This window comes from Vidua chalybeata, chromosome 4 (assembly GCF_026979565.1).
Source record: "Vidua chalybeata isolate OUT-0048 chromosome 4, bVidCha1 merged haplotype, whole genome shotgun sequence".
Classification (NCBI taxonomy): Eukaryota; Metazoa; Chordata; class Aves; order Passeriformes; family Viduidae; genus Vidua; species Vidua chalybeata.
The window spans coordinates 35,119,774-35,137,896 of NC_071533.1; the positions used below are offsets into that span (position 1 = coordinate 35,119,774).

Consider the following 18,123-nt stretch of genomic DNA (forward strand, 5'->3'; position numbering starts at 1 on the left):
ACTTCCAGAGAAATCATTTAGACTGAGATTTAGCAAATCTCTACTACCAAGCTTAGTCCATACTCATGTGACTAGAATGATCATCTTGAATAACTCCTGGTCTGAATGATCATGAATAACTCCTTGCAGATTTATAGTTTAGAGACCATTTGGCAGTTTTGTCTATCAATAAACTTTTTTTTTTCAGTTACCTCTTGATTTGTAATACTTATAAATTAAGCAACCATTTCAAGTAGTTATCTTATTCTTTCTTAAAATGTCACAAAGGGGAAATTCACTAACAGTCAAAATTAATACAGAGGTAGATTGACAGAGGTAATAAAGCATGAGGCAAGTGACTGACTTTACATATAAGAACTGTACACTGGTGCATTTTAAAGACCATGAGCATATACTACATGTTAGAGAATCAGCATTTCTTGATATGTGAGAAAGCACTCTAATTTTACAACAGTATTTGGAGAGAAGATTTGAGAAAATGGTTAAACTTGATGACTAGATATCACAAGCTATTTAAAATCTTCAGGATGATGAAAACACTTTTTGTCAGTGTAGTTGCTATCTTTCAGTTTATAGATAAAATGTCTAGCTGCTCAGGCTAGCTATAGAACACATAGAACACACTATGTGCAGAAGCCACAATTCTCTCAAACATGACTTGCTATAAGAGAAGACATTCAGAGCACAGGTTGATTATTTCCATCAAGGAATAAAGAAACCCCAGTCTGAGCCACCTGGGACTCTGGAGTTACAGCCAGACCTATCATTGTCCTGCCAAGGATGGTTCTGCATCAGGAAGACACTTTTGTGTGCTTTTGGGTGTCTCTCTGAAAACCTGAGTTTTCAGCATGTCCTTAGAGAAATGTAAATAATCATGACACAGAATCACAGATAAATAATCATGTCTTCTCATCAGAAATCGAAGACCTCTTTCTTTTCCCTAAGAATTTTTGAATAGCAACTTCTTATTCTAGTAAAGTGAGCATGTAAGTACCTCAAGTGTATAAGGAACAAAAAATGAGTTCCAGTGGTTTGGAACTGAAACCATTTTTTACCCTTCTGTTTTATCAGACACAAAAATAGGTTATGTTGTAACACTTAATTTTAAGTACTCTAAGCTCTTCATATTAAACATAGTTTAAAATTTTTCAACTTTTGTTTTGGTTCATCTTCAACAACTCTGAAACAATTCAGCAGTTCAAGTCCTATTTTCAAATATGGACACAGGAGCATAATATATTATAGATGTTTTGAATGTTGTCTAGGAGCCCATAGAAGCAAAGAAGAGCATCTTACGCTTTTCAGAAATGACTAGGTACCATCATGATTTTGTGTCACATGCAGACTTTACTGCTCAGAAGTAACCTTGACAGGGAACTGGTGCAAAATTAGCAGGTGTCACAGAGAGCTTGTTTTTCATCTTCAGGTACCTAAATAACTATTAAAATTTAGTCAAAAGTTAATTTTAAAATTTGACTGTAGGCACCTCAGCTTTTCAGAAGCCGCCTCTATGTCTGGACACTGAAAGACCATCACCTGATTTCCAAATCAACAGTAACATTACTTTGGAAACCACAACCTCATGACTGCATGTCAGTATCAATTAGGACCATGTGAACTAGTTTATATTTCAATTGAATCAACACATGTCCTTGCCATGAACTCAGTCTGAAGAAAATTAGCCTAGAAATAACTTGATTAATTGGTTACCACCATTCTCTGTTACACTTGTTATAGCCAAAAAAGGGAAGAAAGAACAACTTGATCATGTTTGATTTAAAAGCTATTTTTGGTCAGGGACTACCTCTTTTAGAATGTTTCTGATGTGCAGTTCAAAAAGAGACTACAATGTGGCCTGGGTAAAATAAATGCTACCAAGTCACTGTGTAACTGATACCTAACTTTATACTGAGAATCCACTTGATTAAAATTAATTATATGACACTAACCAGAATATACTGAGTACCAGTTTACAGTCTATTTGGTGGTGTTCTAAAATCTGAGCATATTATTATTACTTATAATGCAATACAAAATTGAATTTGGCTGAAAGTAACAAATTCATGGGTTTCCTGCTCTATTTTCTGTTTTGACAACAAAGATCATAATTTCCACAGTATTTTTGTTTGTAAGTTGGGATTTTACAGTCTGTAAGGGTGGATAAATAAATGATAAAAACTGGCTGGAGAGCAGCTCTGTGGAAAAGGCCCTGGGGTGTTGGCAGACAGTGAGATGTGCATGAGCCAGCAGTGTGCTCTGGCAGTAAAATGAGCTGGCAGCAGCCTGGGATGGATCAATAAAAGCATGGCCTGTAGATGGAGGGGAGGGGTTATCCCTCTCTGTGCAGTGCTTGTGAGACCACACCTGTGACAGTGAGTCCAGCCTCAGGATCCTCCCAACACAAGAAAGACACTGATAAAAGGGACGTGCAGGGGACAGCCAAGCAGGTCAGGGTCTGGGTCACTTGGCCTGTGAGCTGAGGCTGCAGGACTTGTTCAGCCTGCAGAGATGGCTTTTGGGGTCCTACCAGCAGCTCCCCAGGATTTCACAGCAGGGCAACAAGCAGAGGGAGCTGGGCTCCTCATATTGTGCATGTGAGGTTGACAACAGAGGAGACAAGAGGCATAAGCTGAAAGGACCAGACTGGACATCAGGAAAGGCTCCTCTGTGGAGCAGTGGAGCACATAGCCTCCAGAGGTTGCACAGGCTCTGTTCTTGGAAGTGTTCAAAACTGGACGGGACGAAGACTTGAGCAATCTAGTCTGAACTCAGGGCTGGCCTGCTTAAACAGAAAGTTGGAGTAAGAGCCTCTAAAGAGAGTTATTTGAATAACTCCTTGAAGAGAGTTATTCTTTGTTTAACTATATTTCACTAACAGGCGGTGAAGTCTGTTATGAGATATGTTCTTACAATATATCAATCTGTGATGAAATATTAATATCAAATATCTTTAAAATAATTCAATGCTAATGCTTGGGGTTTTTTATAATCACATAATTTCTGTGAAAAAAGCAACTTGCATTAAATAGGGAAGTACATGTTGCCTTAGAAACACATTGGATTGAAAGGTTTAGCATGATGGCTGGGAGCAGTAATCACTCAGCTGGTATTATATAAAATTTTATTCCTATCAGGGAACTATCTTGATTTGAATAAGGTAATTTTATTACTTAAGAAAAGACATTAAACCGGCAGAGAAATCAAGATTTGATTGCTCATCACAGGAATATAAGGCACCTGGGCACAGCTTGTCTCCTCTAAAATGAAAAAGGACATTTGAATATTTTTCAAATAAATATTTAGAGTTGTTTCCACAATTAACAAAATCATTGAGGAGCCTAGAAAGATAGTATGACTAAAAATACCCTAAAGTGTATGATAAAGTATATGTATGTATAATACAATGTAAAAATAATGGCCTAGCCTTGTTACTAGCCTGAAATAATTCAGTTAAGCTTCTTTGTCTAATCATTTAAAGATGTAAATAAATGAGATTTGATGAAAGATATGAAAAAAATTAAACTCCTTTGAAGATAACAACAGCATATTTTGATTTAAGAAGCTCTTCCAAAAAATGTAAAAGCAGGTCCATACTAAGAGCCCATACTTTCTCCACAAAGTATGTGGGGAAAGAAAATAGAAGCTGACTAAGGAATTTTATGCACAACAGGTTCTGCTACTTCCCAGATACTGCAGAGGTACTTAATCATTATAAAATTTTTTAATGGAGATAGTTTCCTTCCATAAAACACCTGTTTTCCTGTCCAGGCTGGTACCTGAACTTTTGTGTCCTTCTGCAATGGTGCACAGCCTTGTTATCACTGGCTCCCCTCAGAGCACATTCACACTACCTGGCCCTAACCTTCACTCTTTAAGATTAGCAAAAGTAATGTACTAGAGGCAACCATGAGGACTTCTAGGCATCATCCTGCTTCTAGTGCATTTAGCATGGTTTAAAGGGGACCTTTATACGAAAGCTGCTGTCCTAGGACCTCCTGTTTCCCCCAAAACATAAAGAAAACTTCAACAGCACCTTTGACTTCACACAGTGCTATGTGGATTTTAAAGTTTGTATGTTTATGTTCGCATGCCAGTGAATATAGTATGACTTTTAAAAGTGAAGTAATTTATTCAGAAGAACAACTACACTAGTGTGTGGTTAATAAGCCACTAAAAATCAAATACCAAAAATCCTGACATCAGCTACTTTACAGCATTTAGAAAAAAATAAAGAAAACTAAACAACCAAAAATGATTAGGAATCTTAGCATGAGACGTCAGCTTTCAGCATCTATTGGCATAATCATTTTGTCTAGTAATAAAATGAATAGCAATGGAATAAAAATATATCTATCAAAATTTTTAGTGTTTGGTAGCCATCCATGCATTTTCTGGCAGAGCTTCTATAACTGTTTTTCAGTATGACAGACTGAAGTAAGTGCTCACCTGACATTGTTATTTAGAAAACACACACCAAATTTTATAACTGTTGCAATACTGACAAAAAAAGGGATTACCTAACTAGAAGCTAGTACTTCATATTAAGGTCTCACAAGAACTCTAGTAAGATTGTTCTACTAAAACCAGATAAAACACTTGCTAAATGGAACAATTAATAATTCCTTTTGCCTAGCTTATTCCACAATACTGGCTAAAGTTATTGTAACGCAGCCAGAAAACTAGTAACTGTGCCAATTACCTTGTATTTCTCTCCAGTTTATGTGGAAATTGATATCTTCTAGCCAAATTGAATTTTGTAATGTTTGCTCTAGGTTCAAAACAGTTTATATATGCATGAGCCCTTAATGACTTTATGAAAACAAAGCATCTAGTGAATACTGCTCATAGAAAAAATTGCTTTCTCTGGATCTAGAATACGTTTGTAAAATCTAGTGAAGATTGTTTTTCCCTTTTGACTAGAGCTGCAGTTAAATTAAATGGAATGAAAAGACCTCTACCTAATGAGCCAAGCATTTGGTCTTTTATGTGCCTTGCTACATGATAGTGAACCTGTTGTACTGGATTTTCCAGGTCCTCCTGCTGTGAGTTCTTACAGACAGTCGACCCACCTTGTCATCACTCCATCACCTCCTGTTCTGCAGCTCAGCTCACCATGGGGCTGAGCACCAAGTGTCCTCTGCTGTCTGACACTGACAATTAGAGCCTGTGAGAGGAAAAACCCTGCCATTAAGGCCTCTTTAATCATCTCTGTATTTGTCTTCCTTCTGAATCAAAATTAACAGGAAAATTAACACCAAAGGAGAATAGAACTGTACTTCATTAAATAGAGTCTTTGCCAGAAATCTAGACTAGATGCAGGAAAAACAAAAAAAAAACCCAAAAAAAAAAAGAGTTGTTCACTGCTAGGCCCATATTTTAATACTGACACTGGGGAGCTTTCAAGAATTGTATGCAAGCAAGAGATCCACTGATTTTTTTTTACTATGCTTCATGTTTTATCCTCCTGTTGGCCTGCTGATTATCAAAACACAAATGAGAAATGGGCTATCAAATCTGTTGTCCTACATATCATGGACTGACACTTTTATTTGTGCTGAAGTAGATCTCTCTAACCTAAAAGTTAGAGAGAATACTGAGATTTACCCAAAAAGGCTGTGCACTTTTCTCACAGTATACTTTTAAGGCACAAGGGAATATTTTGATAGAGTCACGAAAACTCAAAAGCATGTTCAACTGCTATTCTCACTTATTTATTATAATGCTGAACATTATGGACCTATGGTGTTAATATTTACTTAAAATTTGTTTAGGGCTAGACTAAACCTTCTGCCCTGTTTATTGATAGCACATAGTTCCATCACCTCAAGAGAAATAAGCTGTGCTAGTCTGTGACCAGATGTGGATATTTGCTCTGCCTCTCCCACTGGCTCTGTTGTAGCAATCTTTGTAAGCCACAGAGTTCACTATTCCCTACAAATATTTGAGGATAAATTGGGAAAGCATGAAGCAGGTACACAAAGAGACTTAAGCAATCATTCTAACATTGGCTTTAAGTCATTTCACCTTTGTTTTGGGAACACTGTTCCAGAAACAGGAGTTAGCCCTGAATTAGGAAGCTCACAGTGGATTTATTGAACTGAATATTGGTATCTGTGTCAGGAGCTGTCTTGAGTCTACAGTTAGTGGAGAGTTAACCAATACCATTCATGAAGTCTCCTATGTGAATTACCTCAGTAAAACAGATGCTGATATACAGCCATGTGAACCAAAGGTTCAGATGCTGATTATTTTTAGACTATAAATGGAGTCAACACTACAAACCCTGACACGGACACCTCCATTATTGACAGGGGTGCTAAATTCTCCCTCCGTCAAATTTCTTCACAGTTTTTGGACAGAATTGGAGAATATAAATCACAACAGTCAGCAAGGTAAGTAAAGGCATGCAAATATGTAATTTACTCAAAATAAAAACAGATGAATCTGAAAAAAACAGTGTTTTGAATCTGGTTTCTGGCTTGCATTCTTAATGTAGGTGCCAACATTACTAGTCCTGAGTCATCTCTTGGCTTGAGCCACCATTTTCTCTGACTGTGCATACTGCTTGATCTTAATGTCTACCTCAAAATATTATTTTGAAAGATTTATTTTTTCAACATTGCCAGAAATGTCAAAAATATTGAGACTTCTTAAAAATGCATTACTCAGGAGTAGCTGATGCCACAGTACATCATTTGCAATGCCCTAATTCACACAAGTGGAAGCAATCGTGTACATGTTTAGGCATGACCAATGTTCTGCTCAGTATACTGATCATTTATAGATTTTTCCCAAAGGCACTTTGCAATTGCATGTTTTATGTCGCTTTCCACTATTAAAAAAAAAATGTTATGCAACTCTTGAGCTATTAATTGACAAAACCAACGTTTTCAGATGTTTGGCTTTGCTCCAAATCTAAAAATGGTATGGGAATGTTGTCTTTTTTTGATAAGTACTCCATCTTATGGAGTTTGCGTTTGATGTCAAAATTTACTGCTTGTTGGAAAATACATAAAATTGAAAAAATATTTAATTTCAAGGATTAAACAATGTTGTAAACATAATCAGTAATGTGTGAACTTCTAAGCTGCTTAGGCAGCTTAGTCCATTTAAAGATCTAAATGTTTTGTTGCCTATAGGAAAACATTTGAAAATATCAAGGTATCTGGAGTCTACAGAATAGAAAGTCTTGTTAAAACAGGGCTTTATTTCTGTATATATAAAATTTCTAAACCAGGAACATTGTAATAATAACCTTTCTACTTTCTTGTATTTCTTGTTCCAGTCCCAGATGGAATCAAATAGTGTAAGTGGAAAAGAGGGACTTACAAGAGAATAGTAGTTCAAATTCTCAAAATGAGAATTGTTTCACTAGAAATTTTGAGTGCATTTCTATCCAATTGTAATACAATGTCATTCAGTTGCTTTACCTATGAAATTATTAGCTTTTCCAGCAATAAAATAAACAACTTCTTTTTGTTCTGTAAGATTTTGTGATACATTTTAGTTTGCTTGTGATAATATAAACAAGAAAACTTTAGATTGTTGGTATTTCCAAATAAATATCAAAATTAGTATTTCTTTTGTTCTCTTACAGCAGACAAGACAATATGTTACATTATTTTGAAGGCTTTTTGAAGGCTTAGGTACGTCTTTGTCATTCATGACTATAGGCAACGTCATTCTGGTGAAGTGAGAGCAGCAATGATCAAGCACTGGCAAGTTACCTTGTGAAGCATGGGATCTGACTATCTGAATGAAGATCCAGTTGCACTTAACTAAAATAACACTTCCTGCCCCTAGAACCAAGGCCTGATCTTAATAATCATCTCCCTCATGCATTCTTAATATTGCAAAATAACGCATCATAACCTCAAGAACTCCTGAGCTGTAGAGTTAAATGAAAGCCAAAACTGATTAAAAGGCAACCACATGTTATTGTCAGTTTAGCTTGTGCTCATGTGCATGGAAATGTTAGCAAACTGACATCATGTGTCATGAAGTTCCACTTAATATTTGTAATATTAAATATAATACTGTCCACAGAAAAACATAGCACAGGAATCTGACCAGAAAGAAGGAAAAGAGAGGCTCATATGCATATGTACAGGTTATAAAGTGTATGTCAAAAATACATTCATTTTGTATCATAACCAGCACTGACATGATAGGTAGTTTTGACACCAAAAAAGTAAGCATAGATCTTTGAGTTTTATTTGAAATTAGCTACAAATGGTACGACCAGTTATAATGAGTTTGCATGTTTTGACATAATTTACAACCTCAGAAAAAGAAACACCAAATAATGCTGCCTATGAAATCTATAAAGAAAAATCTTATTAAATATGGGTCAGAGTTTAGGAATTACTTCTGAACTTCAACAGCTAAAGTAGCAACATCCTGAGTAGATAGCTCCAAAGTTTTTACAGTACTGACTGTTACTGTGGACTTTCTCTGAAACAATTTTTAACCTATTCCTCTCCCTTAATAAGCAAAAGAAAAGAAACAATCTGAACCAGGCTAATGCAAGAAAACATCACCGATAAAAATCAGACATAAATATGAATGCCAGGTGGAATTTGGATATTTTGAGGTATTTTTCAAGCTATATTCAAAGAACAGTATCAAATTATCAATTGAAATAAAAAACAAGCAACCAACAGTGATTCTCAAGAGAGATAGTGCTGAGTTCCCTAGTGTTTATCACAAGAATTTGACAGTGTCTAGCAGACAATCAGTAATAGAATTCACATACTAACACCAAAGCACATATAATGTTCAGAGGACACATGTAACAGAAAAGAACAGAAAAACAAATTTTCAATATTCTGGAAGTACTTAGCCAAAACAAATGTTACTATCTCCAGTGAAATACTCCAGATAACTGAAATTTCTTACCATATATAAAGATAGACAGTCAAAAGTCAAATTCAACTGACTTGAGAAAACCATTTGCATCCATGTTTGTTGATTGAGACATCTAATAAATCATACGACATGTTAACATCAAATAACAAGTTAGCAACTACAGGAATACTGACGTGTATGGAGCAGCTGCAATTCAACTTTGTAGGACAGTTTCAAACATCCTTATTAATATGACACAGAAAACTGGACTGCTTTTTAGAAAGAGAAATTACCCTATTCAGGAAACAACAGATAGCCTTTACGTAGACATTGGTCAGATCTGTAATCCTATACGTTTGAAAGCCCACAGTTGAAGCCTGTCTTTTATCACTTAGTTAAGTAACAGGGTTTTCCAAAAACAAATACAACAAGGAAATGAGAAAATGAGTAAATATTTACTCACCAGCCTTCTCCTTCTCTGAAATAACTGGCATAGCCTGAAAGAAAAAATAATACCACTATTAAAAAATATTAGGGAGTATTTAGGGGATGCCCGTAATATTAGGGAAACTTTATGAAATCTTGAGGTAAATTTTGTGAGTGTCTAGAAGATCTGGAAAAAACTGCAGTCTCACCGTGTTAAGCACTCTGGAGAGAAACATACAGTTCCCATTGGAGTGTCTTATAAACTATCGTGAAAGTAATTACCACTAGAAAGAACTAGGAGAGAAGGGAGGAGATGGAGTTAATAAGATATTCCTATGATTACATTTTGAAATAATCATCCAAAGAACACATGATCACAAAATTCCACTGGGAAATTACTTAATAATTTTGAGGGAGGAAGACAAAATCCATGTGGCTGAAGATTAGCTAGAAATGCCAAGTCTTTCTTCTGTAGACTCAAATATGTGCTGTTCTATAATATACTAGTTTTTTACTTTTTGTGTAAATTTTCAGAGACAAGTAATAGAATTGTTTTCATATCAGCTATTATTGTTTCTGGACTTGGAAAATAGTATGAGACTTTTTTTTTTTGAAATGGATGCAAATTTGCTTTCATATTATGCTTTTCTTTCAGACTAATATTTAAGAACTTTTTGAGTGCATTTTCCCTAAAAAATTAGGTTATAGATTGAATGAACAGTAAAGTGAAATTTATATGTCAAACATATAGAAAGAATTTTAAAATGTGGAGGTAGGATACAGGTAAGAAAGGCTGGATGAGAAATCGAATTGGGTATGCAGTGTATGCAGAACTGCCTCATGAGTTAAGGTATCAATTTTGCCTCCTTTTCACTTATGTTAGCTTAGTCTTTATTCAGCAGATTTTCCTGCTGCAGATTCAAAGAAAAAGGACAAGGGGAGAGATGGACAGAAATAAACCAACCAGCTTCAGACTTGCTATAGAATTTCTCAAAACAGACTTTGAAATTTTAATTTCATTTGATTTGTTCTGTTATATACAATAGTGCTTATAGAACTTTCTGGATCAAATTTCAACAAAATTTCTATTAGAAATTCTATGTCTTAGATGATTAACATTAATATATGCCTTTTGTGATTCTTTCTGTTTCACCTGTACTCTGTCTGGCTAAATGTGCATTGGTTGATTTTGACATCCAAAGATATTACACAACCAGACTAATATTATTCAAACCAAAAATAGCCTCTTGCTGGAAAAGCATTTTCCTTGCATTATTACAAACATATATTTGTTCAGAAGAAGGACGAGTAATGCAACAAAGTCTGAGGAAACATAGACTGAGGAAAATTAACATGCCAAAGATAAATCACGGTGAGTGAATCAAGGTCTTAGTTTCAAAGAAAGAAAAAGGGTATAATATATCAATTTTTATAAAAAGTTTATATAATTTTGAAAATTAGTATGTGTTTTTTCTCATCTTTCCCACACTTAAGTGGTTTCACTGGCTAAGATAAGTAGGAAAATAAGAAAGAAAAGCTCAGATTCACTATTCACATTAGTCCAAGAAGGAAATTTGTAAAGACAGAACTTTGTAAAGAGGAGAAGGTAAGAAAGAAGCTAAGAAACAGGAAATAAAACCCCTTAATGGCACAAAAAAGAGAGAACATTAGTGTGAATCAAATGGGAGGGTCAAGACAAAAGAAGGAAAGATGGGAACATGTTAACATCACACTTTAATGTTGAGTTTTGTTAGCTAGAAAATGTATGATGGCTTCCTCTAAGAAAAGCTTAGAGAACACTGAGGTGGCTGAAGGTGTGGCAGCCAAGAATGTCTGCACTGAAATCATAAGCTGTGTCATGGAAAAGAGATAACAATTTGATAGGGACAGCCTCTGGAAGGTCTAAATGCAAAGCCAAGAGGAACAGCTCTGGGGAAGCAATTACAGGACTCCATGGGGATACGATAATGACAAATAGAGAAGATAATTTTCTGCTGGCTTTATGATAGACTTGAATGGACTTTGGTTATGTTTATAATCGCACTGCGAGCCACTGGCAGTGCCTTTAGCCTGAATGAACTGTTCCTAAAATGCTGTCATCATCATTCACATCAACATGTAGCTTTTTGTTCATATTGGCATATCAGATTTAGATATTGTTAATAATGTCATTGGTCACATCAATTTATTTCCTGGAAATATACAGTATTTATAATTGATGATCATTAATACATGTTGATGTACAATGAAATATACATTTTAGTGAATTTGTTAAATGGCACTCTTAAAGGTTGCTAGGGTTTAATTGCAGGAAATACATAAAATTGTCAAACCTCAGGGCAGATGTGGAAGTCACAAAATTTCTGCTTCTTAGTAGGATGAAGAAGCACTTTAAGTTCCAGAAAATCGAAAGGTAGAATGAGGTAGATTGCTTTCAAGTATCTGTTTTCTAGAGTGCAGTGCTTCTGAATTAAGATGTAAAGTTAGCTAAAAGTTTCATCAGAACATTCTTTTGCTGCTCAAATACTGAAGGAAAGAAGCCTAAATGGACATAGCATTTCTTGAAAATTTAAAATAAAGTAAACCATGAGTCCATGAGTAAATCTTGTTGAACAAGATCTCAGACAGTCCTCCTATTGTTTAGTTTTTTGTCAATACAGCTACACATGCTGCTTACATGCTGCCCAGTGGGAAAACATGCTTGTTACTTATGAGAAACGCTCTCATCTTCAGTACAGTTTTGAATTCACTGGAGACCTTCCAATGAGTTCCATATGTTCCAAATGAATTACATTCCCAGGAAGTGATTTAACATTTCTGGCAATAGAGCAATTAAACCGGATTTTCCTGCTTGACCAGATGGGTTCACTGTAACTTCACATTATTTCTCACTTTCCTCACAGAACTGAAGAACTGGACTAACAATTTCTGTATGATCAGATAATGTGTATTTTAGAAAAAAGCAGACACATACCCTTCAAAGATTTCAACAAACGTCTGCCAAAGTCAGGCTCCTTTCTATGTTTCTAATAGATTGTGCTCTTAGCAGCACCAAGAAAGAAAAGGAAACAAAAAGGGAGAGAAATAAAGGAAAAAACTAGACCACTGCTGAAATATATTCAGCTTTTTCTTCCAAATTAGAGGATGTGATTTTTAAATTATGAAAATCTTACTTGAAATGTTATGTGAAATTTCTATGTGCATCCATGCTGTATTGCAACTGCGTCACTAAAAATATATTGCATGTGCAAATGTGACTGTAAAGTGTATATAAAATGCTATAGAATTATAGAATAGTTTGGGCTAGCAGGGACATTTAGAGATTGCCCCTTTGCAATGAGCTGGGACATCTTGAACTAGATCAGGTTGCTCAGAGCACAATCCAACCTGACCTTGAATGTTTCCAGAGATGGGGCATCTACCACCTCTCTGGGCAGCCTGCTCCAGTAGTTCACCATCCTCATTCTAAAAAAAGTCTTCCTCATATCTAACTTAAATCAACCCTCTTTTCAATACCATTGCCCTGCCAAAAATTGTGCCCTCATCTTTCTTATAAGCCTGACCAATCCCAGCCTTTCTTCAACCTTTCCTTACAGAAAAGGTACCCCAGCCCTCTCACCATCATTGTGGCCCTAGGCTGGGCTCCATCATGTCCATGTGCTTCCTGTGTTGGGGACCACAGGGCTGGACACAGTGCTCCAGGTGGGGTCTCACCAGAGCAGAGGGGAAGAATGCCCTTCTTCACCCTGCTGCCCACGCTGCTTTGGATGCAGCCCAGGACAAGTTTGGCTTTATGGGCTGAGTGCACATGGCTTGGTCATGTCCAGCATCTCCTCCACCAGCACCCTGAAGTCCTTCTTGGCAGGGCTGCTCTTGATCTGTCCATTCCCCAGCCTGCATTCCTAGTGAGGCTTGCCCAAGTGCAGGACGTTGTACTTGGCCTTTAGAACCTCATGAGTTTCCTAGGGAACCAGTCATCAAGCTGGCCCTCTGGATGGGATCCCATCCCTCAGGTGTGTCAACAACACCACTTGGCTTGGTGTCATCTGCAACCTTGCCGAGGGTGCACCCAATTCTACTGTCTGTGCTGTTGATGAAGACATTAAACCATGCTAGTCCCAGTATGAACCCCTGAGGGACACCACTTATGACTAATGTCCATAGGGACATTGACCACTACCCTCTGGATGCAACCATCCAACAAATTCCTCATCCACCAAACAGTACAACCATCAAATCCACCTATCTGAAATGTAGAGAGAAGGATGCTGGGGGACACACAAGTCAAAGGCTTTACAGAAGTTACATCTGTGGCCCTCTCCTTGTCCACTGATGTGGAATCAGTAGATTCTAGAAATCAACTAGATTGGTCAGGCAGAATATGCTCCTGCGGAAGCTGTGCTGGACATTTTGAACACATATTGGTTATTTTTCTTTAAAATTGCTGCTACCCTGAACACATAGATATTATTACCTAGTAATACCGGGTTAATTAGCCACTTCCTGTGAGTTTTATGAAGAAGATCCTTTTCTTCCAGCAAGAAAAAAATGGTGAAAATTCTTGTAAATCAGCACATAAAATAAAAAAATTTCACAAATTAAAAGTTTTGTTTGACCAAAGTAATTTTTTTCTGAGCTTTGAAGAATATTTTAGCAGGAAAGGGTATTAAATATGAAAAGACCCACAATTTCATAGAGAAATAATTCATTTTTGCCATGAGCAGTTCTTTCCTATGAAATCAGGCAAGTAAGAATCCATCCCCACACTCCAAATTATATTCCTTCCATTACACTGTCAGCATTCACATATTTCATCTCTGACCTTGGATAAAAAATTAGAGCCATAGTTTTCCAGAATAGAAGAGGTGTAGTCAATAAATGCGTGCAGTGTCTTGGTGGTGAAAGCAAGAAGCATCACCTGCAAAGAAGACAGATCATGTTTGGGGACAATGGTGAGGGTATGCTGGGCTGCAAGACTGCCATTGTAAAAAACTGAGGCACACCCAATCTAACCTGAACACGGCTTGGTTCTCCCCTAAGTGTAGGCAAAGCTAGATTATTTGTATACTGACTCCAAACCTGCAGAGAAAGCCACTACGAATAAAATAAAACTAGCTTTTGTTTTGGTTCCTTGCACTCACATAACATAAACAGCTCTATCATGAATGACTGGTTTGCAAAGGGCTGCACTAGATGGCAAATATTTGTATAAACTGGCAAGTTGTTGCAGAGGAGCATGTATCACACTATTTCTGAAATAACTATACATTATCTCTATTTATTGTTGGAATATCTCATAAACATATTGGAATGTCTCTATATTTCAATATTAAAAAAAAAGACACAGCATCTCTATTCAAAAGTTAAGAAATCCACTTTTTTTTTTTTTTTATAATTACAGGAGATAAAGTGCATTTGGCATTATGCAAATCACATTATTTACTGCCATCCAATCGACAATGGATATTCTACAAAGTCCTTCCATTGTAAAGCTCTGTCAGCTATTCAGCTTTTTTCAGGTATTTGAATAGAAATGCTGAGGAATTTCCTTGCTAGTGATTCAACAGATCTTGATTTGTAAGCATTTCTTGATAATTTTGCATGAGGAGATAATATCTTTTACTATCCAGGGTGAAGGGAGAACTCCAGGGCAAAGCTTAACATATGGGTATTTGACTAGAAAGGGAAAATCCAGCCTTCAAAGGTGGCACACAATTGCTGACCTCAAGACGTTATAAATACTTTACCCTATTTTTAGAATCACTTTTATGCTATACACTTCTTATTCCTGCAATTAAAAAGCATGGTCTAAATTCTCACCTTAGAGGATGCTTCTGTTAGGAAAAATAGAGACAGTAAAAACTGTGGTTTTCACTGAAATTATTTGCTTCAAGACCAAATTGATTTCCTAATGTATAGAACTAGAAGCTTTATACTGCAATAGAAGCAGAAAAGAGATCAACCTCCAAAACCTGCAAACATAGAAAATGTTATATTTATGTTTTAGAAAGGATCTTTAATTTTAAGGCCAGAAATAACCATGTAGATTGAAATATATGTCTGTTTTCCTCTTTCTACTCAACTGATCAAAACAAAAATCTAAAATCCTTTAAATATGGATGTTGTACTGAGCTTCTAACATGAAAGAAAGGAGGTGATATCAACATAATGTACAATTACCAAGGAAAGATAGTGAACCAAGTGACAGAGAACTCTATTTCAGTAAACAAGAAGTAGTTTGTACCTGAAAACAGGTAAAAAATGCTCAAATAGAAAACAAATTTTAAGCACTATTCAGTTTATCATTAAACAGGACTATGTTCTGTACAATCTGGAATCCTTAAATAGACTTTTAATTTTATTTTATTTAGAAAGTATGTGCCAATTTTCTTAATTTGGATAAGTAGTAACTAAAAATTAACTGGGCTGTTTTACAAAAGAAAAAAATCCATGATCATTCAGATGGTTTGGAATTGGGAAATACTGCAGTCCATAAGCAGAATTTTCCTCAGTAATATGTCCCCATTACACCAAAATACTGAATAACTATCTCTATTGGTAAATTCTGATCTTTTGAAACCAAAGCCTTTCATGCTAATGAATCAGATTAAGAGAGTAAGCACGTAGAAAACCCTTTCAACAATTCTAATTAATTTATTGTGTCACAATATTTTAGTATTTTCATTGAACAGAAATATTAGCAATAATATAGAAAAAAAACCCAATAATGATTAGTTTATCATTCAGACTTACTTACAAAACATTTTATTAAGCTGGTGGCTTTTGAAACTAATTTTTTTTTTTTTTCCATCTGGATGAGGAAAGAAAAAATAAAACCATCAACTTTCAGGATAGAATAGCTTTAGAAGAGGAATTTAGCAAGTTCTTTCTTTGTGGTCTTTAATTTTACTGAAGAATAGAGCGGAAGGCAATTAAAGTCCACCCAGCAATAAAGCTGCATCAATGATCTCATTTTTAAAAAGAAATTAATGTCACATTCAGATGTGTCTGGCTAAGGTTATGACAACACTATGAATTTAATTCTAGTGAAAGTGCAAAGCTGTATGCTTGCCTGCATGTGTTGTCCTCCAGTCTGTTGCATGCTTCTCTACACTTATTTTGTTTTCTGACTAGATATTTCTGTTTGCTTGAGCCTCTTTATGCCACTCAGGTCATAAGTGAGTGGCATATGACCTGAGTCTCTTCTAGTTAGTGCTGGATCTCTTCTAGTTAGTGCTGGATGGTTGGCAGTTCTCCTTCGATGAGGCAATTGCCAAGAGCCTTCATTTGGGGTGGTCTGATAATTTCTTCTGTCTTTGTCATTCAGCTGGCAGAGTGTGACTTGTTGGAATGGAAGCACAGAACAAAGATGCAGAGTAACTGCCTTGTGCTCTGTCTGGTGTTATCATAGACTTCCCAGAGATCAGGGTAAGCTCCCAATGCTCTGAAATCTGCCAGGACCACATGAAGCTGGTTCATATGACAGATAAGACAAAAGCCTGTCTGCAGCTTGTCCAGACCATTAAGTAGAGTTTGGCTATAATAAAGAATTAATTTCTTTCTTTATAGGGATACTAAAGACTTCACAGCAGCATCTGGGGATTCCTGAATACCCCAAGAGTTACTGTCACATGTTTTGCAAGAAACATTTTTTTTTTCAAATTAGCAATTGCTAGACCTCAACTTCTTTATATATAAGGACTCGAAATAAAAGCAAAGGTTTAACTTCACAGGAGTTCATGAAAAAAGGAATTTGATTTCCACTTAAATTGCCCTTTACTTTCTGGGTTGGACATACAATACATGAAAATGAAGTCAGTTAAATTTTAATTCAATGTTAAGGAACATTTATATAACTTTTGGTAATAACAAAAATCTGTGCTTTCTTCCATTCCCCCAAACATATGTATCTCTTCCCTAAAAAAACCCATAACTTGAATGCTAACACCAAAGTTGAGATGTGACACACTATGTCTCGAACTGGAGCAGCCCCAAGAGTGCTCATGCTTTTCATCAATCACCAGCTGTTCTATTAAGATTCATTTACACAGAGAGCTTTTTCCCAAGTTCACAAGTAACTTTTTGGCGAATATTTATCTTATAAAACCTTTTACAATAACAAACATATCAATAAACCCTGCCACACTGGCAAAACTGAACCAGAAGGCATGCAGCTCTATAAGACAACAGTAAAATATATTTAGTGTCTCATGTTTCGCATTAGCTTCAACATCATGTAATGTCTACAAATGTGATTTTGTCTCAAAGCCCTGGAGTCTGAGGAATGCTTCTATGTGGCTGACAGGAATCCTACGTGATTTCAGTTTTCACTCATCCCTTTATATATAATACTTGCAATCTTAGAACATGTTTCATGTAAATAAAAATTTCATAGTATCATGTGATGATAGAAGCTAAAATTTGCTACATGATGAATCCAAGTTACAAATCAACTGTGAGCACCTACTTGCAGAATAAAATGGAATTTAAACCAAAAAAATTCCTACAATTCCCGTCTTTCCTTAGCCTCCTCAAAGAAAACCAAAGAGTCCTTTGCCCTTCATGCTAAGAAAAGCAAGTCACTAATTTTGAAGGATGCAGATATGAAAATGAGGAAGGTCACCTAGTGGCTTGCAAGTGCCAGAATCTGTAACACCAATGCTGCATCTTCATGAGCTAATTGAAAAAAGCTTAGCTGTAAAAATCATCAGCTACATAAGTGAGCAATCTGATTCTAATAATCTTTCTGACACTCAGCCCAAATTCAGTGGTTGATTGCTATCTACATTTTTGTATTCCGCTAATGTTTTTTTCCTGGATTCAGATATCACTGAGGTTAGCAGCCATAAC

General features: G+C 36.0%; 1 protein-coding gene across 2 annotated transcripts in view; it reads right to left on the reverse strand.

The window, feature by feature from the left end:
* The window catches only part of DLC1 (DLC1 Rho GTPase activating protein), a 219,090-nt gene that overhangs the window by 119,191 nt on the left and 81,776 nt on the right, over positions 1–18,123 (reverse strand). For both annotated transcript variants that reach the window (XM_053940600.1, XM_053940599.1), the window contains exon 5: positions 9,311–9,344. In XM_053940600.1, coding sequence (XP_053796575.1) covers positions 9,311–9,344 — 34 coding nt within the window. The remainder of the gene's footprint in view (positions 1–9,310; positions 9,345–18,123) is intronic.